The sequence below is a fragment of the Rhinatrema bivittatum genome, chromosome 11 (genome assembly GCF_901001135.1).
Source record: "Rhinatrema bivittatum chromosome 11, aRhiBiv1.1, whole genome shotgun sequence".
NCBI classification, from domain to species: domain Eukaryota; kingdom Metazoa; phylum Chordata; class Amphibia; order Gymnophiona; family Rhinatrematidae; genus Rhinatrema; species Rhinatrema bivittatum.
In genome coordinates this window covers 38,190,533-38,202,378 of record NC_042625.1, presented here as the reverse complement: position 1 = coordinate 38,202,378, position 11,846 = coordinate 38,190,533, and the positions used below count along the sequence as shown (strand labels likewise).

The following is an 11,846-nucleotide window of genomic DNA, read 5'->3' as shown; positions in this document are numbered from 1 at the left end:
TCACACCAACGGAGCTGGATAATGTCCTTTACTAACACGTTTACTAGGGATGGAGGACAGCAATCTGACACATTGATCTCAGCTACCGTTACCTTCTGACAATTCCACTGCCTGCTAATCGCTTGTGGAGCCTTTCTTCGCGTAGTGAAGACGGTTGTTCAGAAAACACAACTGCAAATCCTGAACTGTTCAATGGTTGATCCAACTAGTTGGGCCAATTTAAAAAAAAAATGAATGCTTCATTAAAAAGATATATATATATATATATCTGCCAAAGATGTAGGCTATTGCAAGAATGACATTTTTTTTTTTGCACACAGTTATTCTGAGAAATACAAATAAACCCATAAAATGGACCATAAAGACGTATCTGATCTCGCTCTGTCTTTGTTGCCATTAAGTTTCAGGCTGTGATACAGTTTATCGGCACAACACAAGAATCAGCTTCTCTCTGCAGGCACTTACAATCCCTTAGGGGGTGCATGGAAATTTTGTTTCATTTTCTTTTGTCTATTTTGCTCATTTTGTTTCATTTTTAGTGCACTTTTTTTTTTTTTAAATGCATGCTATTTCTCATAAATGTGCAAATTTTATTGCACAAATAGAGCACGCTAAAACAGAAACAAGGAAAGCTATTTTGTTTTGTGTGCCATTTTGGAAGGGAAATGATACATTGATGTTTTTCTGCCATTTTAAAATGACAGCTCATCCCTACAATCTTCCTTCCCTTTTCAAGATTGACACTGATACACACTTGCTTTCTGCACCAACACTATATAAAACATATAAAAGCTATGTCAGCAGAAATTTCCTTTTTTCCCTAATGACCCACAGTGGAGCGATGGATTTAAAAATCTACACTTCGGTGTCATGAATGCATTTTGTTCCTGTGCCCGACGCAGCCTATGCTTCTTCCTGGTCTCTGAAATGACATCACCACCTGCAAGGCCTCATGGGACTATGAGATGCTTGAAAAATAAGATGACTGCCCTTCTGTCCCCCATTTCAATCCTGTTCTTTAAAACTGATTTACAATTTCACAATCACCACATCAGAAAATTATCTAAGTGCCTCCTACACCTAAAAGGGAGGGACAGACTTTCATTTAATGCTTTGGAGTTTGGGAGACTCACTCTTTAAAAATTCAGTTCAATTTTTTTTTTTTTTTTTTTAATTTACAGGTCACCCCCAAAGACACAAGACAGAAAAAACACAATTTTGCTTAAAACCAAATTCCACTGACCAAGTAAGTTAAAAGTTTCACTCCTCTGTGCCAAAACACTAACAGCTATAAACTAAGTGGTCACTGAAAAAGAAGTTACATTTTTTACAGGAAGACTCCTGTCCTTTCCATGTACACATACTAACAGACCAAATAATGGCGAATAGAAAATCTTTACAAAGCCACAGCGCAGTCTGGCTCTGCACAGAGTTAGTGGTGATGGTGCGAGGGGGGGGTTTTCTGCCAGGTAAAACATTGCCGGCAGAGGATTCTGCTGCAGAGAGAGCTAACACCGTTTACCTAATGTTACTAAATATGAAAAAAGATTCAAACACCTGACTCTGAACATGTCACTTACTTTCCCACTCTCCCGTGCTGGTGTTAATTATCCGTCTCATTTTATGTAAAGTGCAGCCAGGGGAGGTGGTAACGAATGGCGTGGTTACCAAATCAGATCATCAAGCGATCCACCTGGGAGTCTCTTACCCTAAGCAAGGGAGCAACCAACCCAGGAGGCTCCGGGAACGCACCATCTAAACAAGAGAGAACTGCAATGTGATAAATGCAATGACAGTACTGTAGCCACACTCAGCTGCCCCGAGTCGCACCTTTCCATCAACATAGCATTTAGACTTTCAGGGCCTGATACTACAAAGGGGGCTAATCATTAGACTTCAAGCTGCCTAATTCAACCAGGAATTAGTAACCACATGACCAGACCATGGCACGGATGTATGAAGCATTCTCCCCCCCCCCCCCCCCCCACACACACACACACACACACAAACCCCCACAGAATATATATATATATATATATATATATATATATATGCCCCAACTGCTTTTAGATTTAAGGTGAGAGCGCTAGCTAGCTTACCTTGGGAGAGGGTTCTTCAGCTGATATTGGCAGCATTATCCAGTCTGTACCAGCCTCAGTAAAAATCCACCAGCACAGCACTGGCTTAAGCCACGCTTTACTCCCCTGGATTGGGCCGCATGCTCTCCCTCCTGCAGCCACACACACACAGCTTCTCCAGCTCAATCAGCGAGCAGAGTGGCAGACAGCCGTCAAGAGTCAGAACCTTCCCAGGTGCGTCAAATCTCTCTCATCCTGCGACAGATCTCACTTTTGTGTTTTGGAATTTTAACCTTTCCAAAAGGACGCCCAAAAAGGTGCTTTACATGATTATTAGAATTCAGGTCCAATCAGTCCCTACCCTAAAGAGCTTACAGTCTAAGTGGATGACAGTAGGGGAAGTGGGATTTGAAACCTGATTCCTCTCGTTTTCATGCCTTTTCTCTCACCCCCAAGCCACAATCTAGGATGCATTCCACACTTATAGAACTAGCGGTGTTTTGGGGTTTTTTTGTTTGTTTTTTTTAAGAAATGTTCCTTTTGCTTAAAATGAAACCTTGTCGCCTTGCTGGAATTGTTCTGAGGGAAGCAGGCCCAATGTCTTTAATGGTGTTTCAACTTCTGAGAACTCCTCTGCAACCCAATACCGGATCCTGCCCCTCTGCCTCAGAAGATGCCGTCAACTGAACAGCAGCAAATCTGCCTGGGAAGCAAATACGACTAAAACACCCACTGGTAGCTCCTGTAGCCTTCTGGCGCCCAAGCTGGACTAGAAGTTCTCTAAGCTTAGGCAGAGATGAGGCAGGGACCAGAATACAAGTGCTGCACACCGACCCTTCAGAATGAAAGCGCCTGTGTCACAGGATATCCTCCCACCAGGTTCCCCATTATTAAGACAATTTTTTTTTTTTTAAATATGTACTTAAGAAAAAATAACCTCCCCCTCCCCTTTCTACCTAAAACCTCCATCCTGGCAGCATGCCCCTGTAGTGATGGGAGCCTTAGCCAGCCCCTAGAACTGGAGGGGCATTCCCCTCAGCGCTGCTCTTTATGGATGGGGCAGCAGCAGTAACAGCCACCTTCCCTAGGATCGAGCGGACTGCCTGCACAGCAAGCCCGAGTGCTACCTGTGTCACGTGGCCGGCACAAGAAAACACCCTTTGGACAGGAACCCTTCATGGCCCTTCTCCTCCGAGCAGGATTTCCTTACAGGTACAAGGGTAATTGGTTTAAATTATACAGGATGAGCAGCCTCCCATCTCCCAAATAAAAGAAACCCACGCACAGAAGCCTCAGTTTAGATTTGACTGTACACTAGGTCACTTAGGGGACCTTGATCCCACTGGTGAAGGCTTAAACGTCTACATCGGTGGTTTAATCATACAGGACTGACCGATCACTGGTGACATTTTGGAAAACATTTTAAAAAAGATTCTCAACTTATCTTCTTTATCATTCTCGCTTCCCTTTTGATTAAAAAAATAATCTTATTTGATCCAAGCAGCTCTTCCACACTCCAGCTCAGTTGGGGCAGGCACTGCTGCAGAGGCAAGTCCACAGCCTCCAGGAGAGAGGGAGTGGTGGTCACTGATTAAAGGGCGACACCTAGTGGTCAGATTCCAAGCCCAGGCTGGCGGGGTTCCAGGAGACGACCTGGGGCATGGCCCCCGACAGGTACTTTTGAGAGGGGGGGGGGGGGGACATACAAAATAGGAGGAGAGGGGAGAATCCCCCAAGTAGTTGCGAATGAAGGCTCATGGTGCCACAGTGGGAGCCCAAAGGAGCAAGAGAAACTACTGCAATTTGGGCAATTCCGTAGGTAATGCTTAGACCAATGCAGGAAAAACAAAATCAGAAAAATGGATAAATTGCACCTAAAGATGCAACAACAGACAATGGGAAGAAGAAGAAAACAAAAATAAATTAAAAATAAAACAATTTATTATGGATAAAGAAATCTGTCACTTATTATGCAAATACTTTTAACAAAATTTGGACATCTTTTATAAATGGGGAGACGAAGGACAATACAAGCAATGAAACAGCACAGAAGGTTCGACTCGCGTCCTGAAACACGGCAGAGGATGCTGTGCACCGGGGGGTGGGGTTTCTCCCAAAATACGGTCCCCGAGAGCCACAACCCAGTTGGGTTTCCCAGGCGGGCAGGGCACGCAGAGAGATCTCCTGCCCATCCACCGTGGAAACTCTGGTTTGTGGGCCTCGGGGGACCGGACCATCACCACGCATGTATTGCACTTAAGAGCTGCTTCCGAGCACCGCATGCGCTATTTCCCCCACCCCCACCCCGCCGGGTCATTATACAGCACCAGATCTTTCCTAGACATATTTTTTAATCTACTTTACATACGGGGCCAATGTATTACAAGTTTCCAGTTTACTTTTTTTCAAACTGCAGATGTTCGTTAGGATACGTAAAGCACAGGTACAGAAGAGATGCACTGGCTCTTATGCATGTAGACCTGGTGGTTTCACGCCTACTAATGGCTGATGTTAAGGAGGTGCAAATGAGGCACGTTACCACAAAAGCTAGAAGTACACATGTTTTTGTGATATCTGTGCGTAACCACACCTCAGGCAGGCATAGTTAAGCTTTTTGCATTATCACATTCTCACAGCATTTGGTGCTTGTATGTTACTTCTGTACTAATAGGTAAAGAGCTGGGCTGCATAGCTTTTCAGCTCATTACCACATTAGCATATATTTTGCATGCACATAAACTAGCTTGTGACAACCTTAATAGCCGTGACAATGGGCGCTAACTGCTTGCTATAGCGGTTTACACATATTAATGCACATTAATACACTGACCCCTTTAAAATTTACATTCCATAAAATAAAAACCTTTACAAAAAATATAAATCGGAGGTACATAAAATACACAATATTTGGCATTTTCCAACTAGTATACTGTTTGGCATTTGCTAGGTGTTCACAATAGAAGTTAAGAGAAAAATAACTCCATAAGAACAGATGGCTCCTCAAAAACCAAAGGACAAGCAGCATTCATTTCTCAGGAAAAAAAAAACAAGGTGCTGGACACAGAGCCTAGAAATAACTCCACGGACCCTGAAGGTGGGGCACCGAGCCTCCAGTCTGGGCTTTCTGCAGAACACTTCAGGATGCAGGAAAAGTAAAATACATTAAACATTAAAAAAAAAAAACAAAAAAAAAACCGCAACAGACTTAACACCACCCAACTGCATAAACACCAATTACATAAGGGCAGGTTCACAATCCAAAACACCTCTTCCGAAAACTAAACGCAGATCAAAGTAGCACGGCCTGAGTCGTACAGAAGTTCCTTTTTCCAGCAGAGCACGTGCAACCACGATTTGCAAAGTCAGAAGATTTGCACTCGCGCACACACAACTCGTCGAAATGGGTGAAATCAAACGGGGGTTTGGTGGGAAGACCAGATCGGAAGGAAGTTCCAACATGTTACGGAGCACGCAGCCACAATTAGAGGACCCTGCCCCCCCCCCCCCCCCCCACCCCACTGTTTAAACACCTTTCTTTACATACGTATTCATATATACAATTTAAAGAAAAACAACATCCAGGCGCACAGAGCGCGGACAGGTCTGCACCTCGCGGAGCTCAGTAGCCCTGAAGCTGGGGAAGGTTTTTGTACAGGTCCAGCGACTCTCCGTTTGAGAAAGCGCTGCGCTGATGCACGTCCTTTCCGGCAATGATCTCTTTCACGGCTACCTCCACTTTCTTCCCGCTGATCGTGTACTGAAAAACAGAAGGGAAGTCACTGTAAGAAGCCCGGACCCCCAGGAGATCACAGACGGGGGACTTTGTCTGTCTGCATGGTATAATCTCTTAAGCACACACTTACTACCCGGCTGGGAGAGCCCTTCCATCCCTTGGTTAATCTAACACCGGTGCCGGTGTCTTACTGTCAAGTCATGCACGGAGCTTTTATTCAAGAGCAAATGGGGGGGGGTTAAATCCTGAGGCACCAGGAGGTCATGTAATTAATCTACACTGACTTCGGAGAGAAAGGATTGTCCCTGACAGCTCAAAGGCTCTTCCTTTATCTTTAAAGAAAGAGAAGAAAATGTGGGCTCAGGGCCACAGACCAGGAACAATTTGATTTTAAGGATGGTGTTCTTTCAGGTGTGCTGTGCTTCCACCAGCCGCCGAGTAACTAGGGTGGAGAAGAGCCCACGGTGAGAAGAAGAAGTCGATGAATTACTATTAGGAGGTGATTTTCCGTGAAAAGCAAGAGAAGAGGCTTTAAATTCAGCACACGAACTGCCGAGGAGAAGTGAAAAGAAAGCCAGCGATCAAGAGGGGTCCATGGCCCTGCACCGGGAAGTAACCTGGGCCAACAAGATGGGCCTTTAGGATCTTCACCTGCCATCACGTTCTAGGCTTTATGTACTTCAGATATCCAAGTTTAATGCGAGGAAGGGAGCTTGGGGACTGGAGATGGGCGTTAGCAATTCACTCCCTCTCACTACTCCCAGCCCTGGTCACAGCTGCAGGAGAAAGGACCTGGGGGGTGCCAGGCAGGTCGAGACACCAGACCTCCCCCAGCAGGGTCCCAAACTAAGGGGCCGATGCAATAAAGGCGCGTAGAAAGCGCGCGTTGAACAGTCAGCGCCCGCTCGGTCCCAAAGTGGGGGACGCCCTGCAATATTAAAGTTAGGGGGTTGGGTTTATCGGCATCTGTTTTCGTGGCTGTCTGCCGGAAACAGAAACAGACGCCTTTAAACTCTGCGTTGGTTTTTGTGATGGGCCCGAGCGTCAATGTATTTACATTTTATTTTTCTTCTTTTTTCGATGCGCACAGCTATTAACGCCTGCTCCTGGCAGGCGTGAACAGATGACAGTTAAATATGCAGAGTTGCACATTTTTCTTTTTTGCATCGGGAGTGAATGCCTAATAGCCTCATTTGCATGAATTTGCATGTGAAGAGCGTTATTGCATTCACTCTGCGTTAGACGCGCGTTGAATAGACGCTAATCCCCTTAATGCATTAGGGGATTGATTAGCGATTATTCTACCCACGTCCAACTGCACGTTAGGAGCGCACTCGGCTCAGCGCGTCACATTGCATCGGCCTCTAAAGCAGTTCAGGAAGGGGCACTGCAGCGCTGTTAGATGCAAGAGGAAAGATCCAATCGCACGTAAAGGTAGAAAAACGTGCAAATGGTTAAAGGGACCCGGGAAATCAATCTAGGAATCTCAAAGCAAACAAGGGAGAGCTACACCGTGAGCAAAGCAGAAACGACGTGATCGATAAATCACCCCGGGTTTAAGAATGCCGATGTGATTCGGTAATTACGGCCGATAACACATTGTGCCGCAGGTCTGAAATCTTGCTAGAACCTGCATAGGGTTAGTATAAAATACAATTAAAAAAAATAATAGCAGTCTGCTTTCATCTTTTTAGCCTATGCTGGTGGGTTCCAGGCTCCCGAAAACTGTTTATGGTACTTAAACATTGCATAAATAAATATTCATACAATGCTGGAGCTCTGAAGTTAGACAGGAAGACAGTTATTTGTTTGGAGGTTTAGAGCTTAGTAAACAACCACCAAACTTTGAACATTTTCTTCCGGGTGACTATTTTAAAATTTTGCAGTCCACATGATGAGAGCACGGTGTCCATTGCTACTCTGCATTTTGATATATTTATATACCCATACAGAGACAGACACACACAGCACAGCAAGATTAAAAATGAACAGTCCACGGAATGTGGTTAAAAGTACATTAAACAGACTCCATATATTTAATGCTGTGCTTTCCTGCCCCGCCCTCCAAGGTATTGTAAATATCTACTTCAAAATGTGCTATTTCAGCAAGCATGAAATATTTACTAAACAGCTCATTAATATTTTAACCAAAAAAAACAAACCACACACCACATTTAGGCTCTGAAAATCCTGCAAGAGCATTTAACTCCGAAGGAGCCGTGCACATTCAAACCCTGGGCATACAAGATGCGGTGTGATTAATTGGGAAGAGCGGTTTTAATCCGTTCTCTCTCTCTCACTCCTTGCCTTGGTTCTGTTCCACTGAGAGATGAGGACGGATCAGGCACAGGAGGAAACCTCTGCAGGATGGACTCTGGTACCAGCTCCAAAGAGAGACAGGCAGACAGACTTCTGTCTATGCCCAAGTTTGCTGGGTGCCTCCAGGGGTAAGGCAGCAAACTAATTGCAGCAGCATTTTAAATCTGCACAAGGTCAGGCCCACTTTTATGCATTTTGGATGGATTTTCTGTGCTGGCCTTTTCACCCTAACCACCAATCCACTTCATTTGGGCTGTGCACACACACATGCTGGCTGTAGGCACAACAGGGGGCAATTTTTAAGGCTGTCCGCATTGGAACTAAATATACGAGTGCCTTTTACCTGCACCGAGCAGCAGTCTGCACGTATAAAGCCCCCACAATCTTTGCACTTTTCCCTCAGGGGAAAAAAAAAAAATTGCACATAGAGTTGGAAATGCAATCCATGCGTGTTACCTCTCTCCAACCTCTCCCTCTAGGGTAAATACATGGGGCTTTTAGTGTAGACAATTTATTTCTTGACACACAACCTGGCCTCTAGGCTTGCTTATGATACACTGCAAAGTAAACGTGAGATAAATTGCATAATTATATATCTAGGACTGTCTGAGTTATAGCTTTTGACAACTTGTGTGCTACTACAATCTAAGTGCCCTTTCAAACTCTATTGAATGGATTAAAAATGGACGACGGAAAGTCTGAATAGAATCACCCACTGATGACAGGCACACTGACCTGCAAGACCTGCGTCAGCATCATCAGAAGCATTCGCACCCGCAGACATCAGCTCGTGACTAGAACCACCCACCGATGACAGGCACACTGACCTGCAAGCATTCGCACCCGCAGACATCAGCTCGTGACTAGAACCACCCACCGATGACAGGCACACTGACCTGCAAGACCTGCGTCAGCATCAGAAGCATTCGCACCCGCAGACATCAGCTCGTGACTAGAACCACCCACCGATGACAGGCACACTGACCTGCAAGACCTGCGTCAGCATCATCAGAAGCATTCGCACCCGCAGACATCAGCTCGTCTCACATTTTGCCCTCGCGCACAGGCACACAACAGTTTGCTCCGTTTGTTCAGTTTCAATTTTTATTTCCAGATTCCATGCATGTGTTAAGAAAATTGAGTTTGCCAACACCTCAGAAAGGCTCGTCAGTTTGTTTGCCAGAGTAAAATACATTTGTGAATGTTTTGTAAGTTTTCCGTATTTTTTTTTTTTTACATTGTCATATCCATTAGCAAATGTGATTTTAATGAATAGAGCCAACTACATATTTTTCATTTCTAGTGTTTTGAATCCTCGATTTACTTGTGATTGCCCCCTGAGGAAGTCATCACTGGCCAAACGAAGGGCCTTTTGTCAGGGAACGAGGCACGCATTTTTTGCATCTTACTTGGCTTGAGCGTGGGATTGTCTAAATATGGGTTTCTAGATGTTGAAGTAATGGGACTTTCCTACAACTCGTTCGGCATCATTTTGCTTGAATAATCTAGTGTCCCTTTTAAGACTTACATGTCTAGGCAATTAAGCTGACAATAGCTGCTAAGACTGATTGTATACCAGATGGTTTTATGAAAGACTAGAAAATATGTTTTGTATTTTATGAAAGTGCTTGTGCAATATTTTGTACATATTTATATTAGGTTGATTTAAATAAGGATTGTAATGTTTGTCAATATTGAAGATATTCGCATTAGTGTTTTGTTCTATTTTCAGTTTGTATACTCTCTGAAAACGACATTGTGATTGCCTACCAACAGTTGTACTCTTTACATACATACACACATATACATATGTATATATACATACACACACGGCTGCACAATACAATTTAAAACATGCTCATTGTGTCATTTTGGTCAAAGTCCCAGGAGAGCATAGAAAGAAATCCGCCATATCACAAAGGGTTTTTTGGGCAACTCACCGGAATGTCTTTGGTTTCCAGGATGAGGGCTGGGACGTGCCTGGCAGAGAGGGCAGAACGTATGGCATGCTTCATCTTCTTCACCAGCTCCTCACTAAACTTGTAGTCAGAGGCCATCTTCAGGAACAGAATAACCCTCTCCTCACTGTCTTTGTTATACTGAGGGACACAAAGGCTGTCTGAAACTTCCTCAAAGGCTTCAACTGAAAAATACAAATAAAAAAAATAAACTAATTTTATCAACGTCACACTGCTACACGGGGGAGGTGGTTGGTTTCTTTTTTTTTTCACATTGCAAGCACATTTGATAGTTTTTTTTGTTTTGGTTGGAGCCAATCAGACGCGATATCTCCTGCGACGATAAGCAGGCATCGCACCAAAGAGGACACTATCTGAATATTTTAAATAAACAGCTAGGACAGCAAGATGATCATTTTAAAGAAGGTTTCACGTGGGTAAATGGGTGTGTTTGCCCTCATAAAATGAACTTTAAAAAAAAAAAAAGCTGTCCTGCCCTAGAGTGGGTAAAAGGAGACAAATGGCGAAACGTGAAATTACACGGGGAGATTACATTTTCAAAACCTCCATGTGGACTCCCCCCCGCCAGATCCAACCCTACAAACAGCAGTTGCAAAGAGCATACGTTCTTCCTTATCCCCAGACATCGGAGGGGAAACCGGGCGGCGGATGTGGGACGCTGCCCTCTAAACAGATCATTTTGCAGAATAAAAGGAGGAACTTCGCCTCCCGTTACTCCGGGTTGCATATTTATAAAAAAGACATAACGTTAAAGAAGAGCAGAGAAAACGGCAATTCCTACCTATGTGGTAGATTTCCGAACTTCCAAAGCGCACACCGTTTGGATTCAGAGTACCATCGCTGAAAAACCAGAGTAACGACCATTAATACCAACTTCCTTCACCTCATTCCAAAGAAGAACAACAAAAAAAAACAAAAAACACAGCTAGATTGTTCTTGCAAGAGTCCATTTTAAGAGCAGAGATTTAAAACAGATCAGTCACAAGGACTGTGGTGGTGTGGTTTTATTACTATAGGTGGAACACATTTTAAATAATTACCCCCCCCCCCCCCCCCCACACACACACAATTTCAAAACATTTCAGACAGATGCACACAAGGGCAGTGGGTGACTTGTATAGGAATGGGCAGTGCGCTTCCATCAGCTGGACCCTCTCACATGTACTGTCCCAGGCATCTGGACTAACATGGCAGATAGGAGGCTCGGCCAACAGGAGCAGTTCGTAAAGCAGGAAGGTTACCTAAAAGGATTATGCATGCATGAAATTCACTTTAAAGTTAGAATTTTAAAAAAAAAAAAAAAAAAAAAGTATTCTTGATACAAAACATGCCAGAAAGAGGTTTCATCTCAACCACACCAGCTGTTGCACACACCTATGTACATGAGGGTTCGTGTAATAGCACCATAATCATAAACTTGTCTTAGCAGCAACCTCGTACAACGTATGAACATAGCATTAATATCAGCTTCTGAAATGCAACACGTGGACTGAAGAATTTACGGCAAAGAAGAAAGGGCCCGAGCAACTTTTTATTCCAGCAAAACTAAAAGATGCAAAATAATCATGGACCAAAATAAAGGGAACCTAGGAATGTGATTTGCAGAAGGTAGGAGAAAATTGAGATTTTGAGGAGTGGGAGTTAGGGATGTTAAGCAGGGACGGATTCGTCCCATTCGGTATTCGTCGGGACCCAAATCCGTTTCATCCGTTCTCGGGGGACCCCAATCCGTTCATT

The 11,846-nt window shown here is 44.1% G+C and overlaps 1 protein-coding gene across 1 annotated transcript in view; it reads right to left on the bottom strand.

The window, feature by feature from the left end:
* Positions 1 to 3,997: 3,997 nt before the first annotated feature.
* AACS (acetoacetyl-CoA synthetase) overlaps positions 3,998 to 11,846 on the bottom strand; it is an 81,326-nt gene continuing 73,477 nt past the window's right edge. Inside the window, exons 16-18 of the mRNA XM_029570940.1 lie at positions 10,891 to 10,949; positions 10,071 to 10,273; positions 3,998 to 5,835 (exon numbers count right to left, since the gene is read on the bottom strand). Of these exons, the coding sequence (XP_029426800.1) occupies positions 5,698 to 5,835; positions 10,071 to 10,273; positions 10,891 to 10,949 (400 nt within the window). The 3' untranslated portion in view covers positions 3,998 to 5,697. The remainder of the gene's footprint in view (positions 5,836 to 10,070; positions 10,274 to 10,890; positions 10,950 to 11,846) is intronic.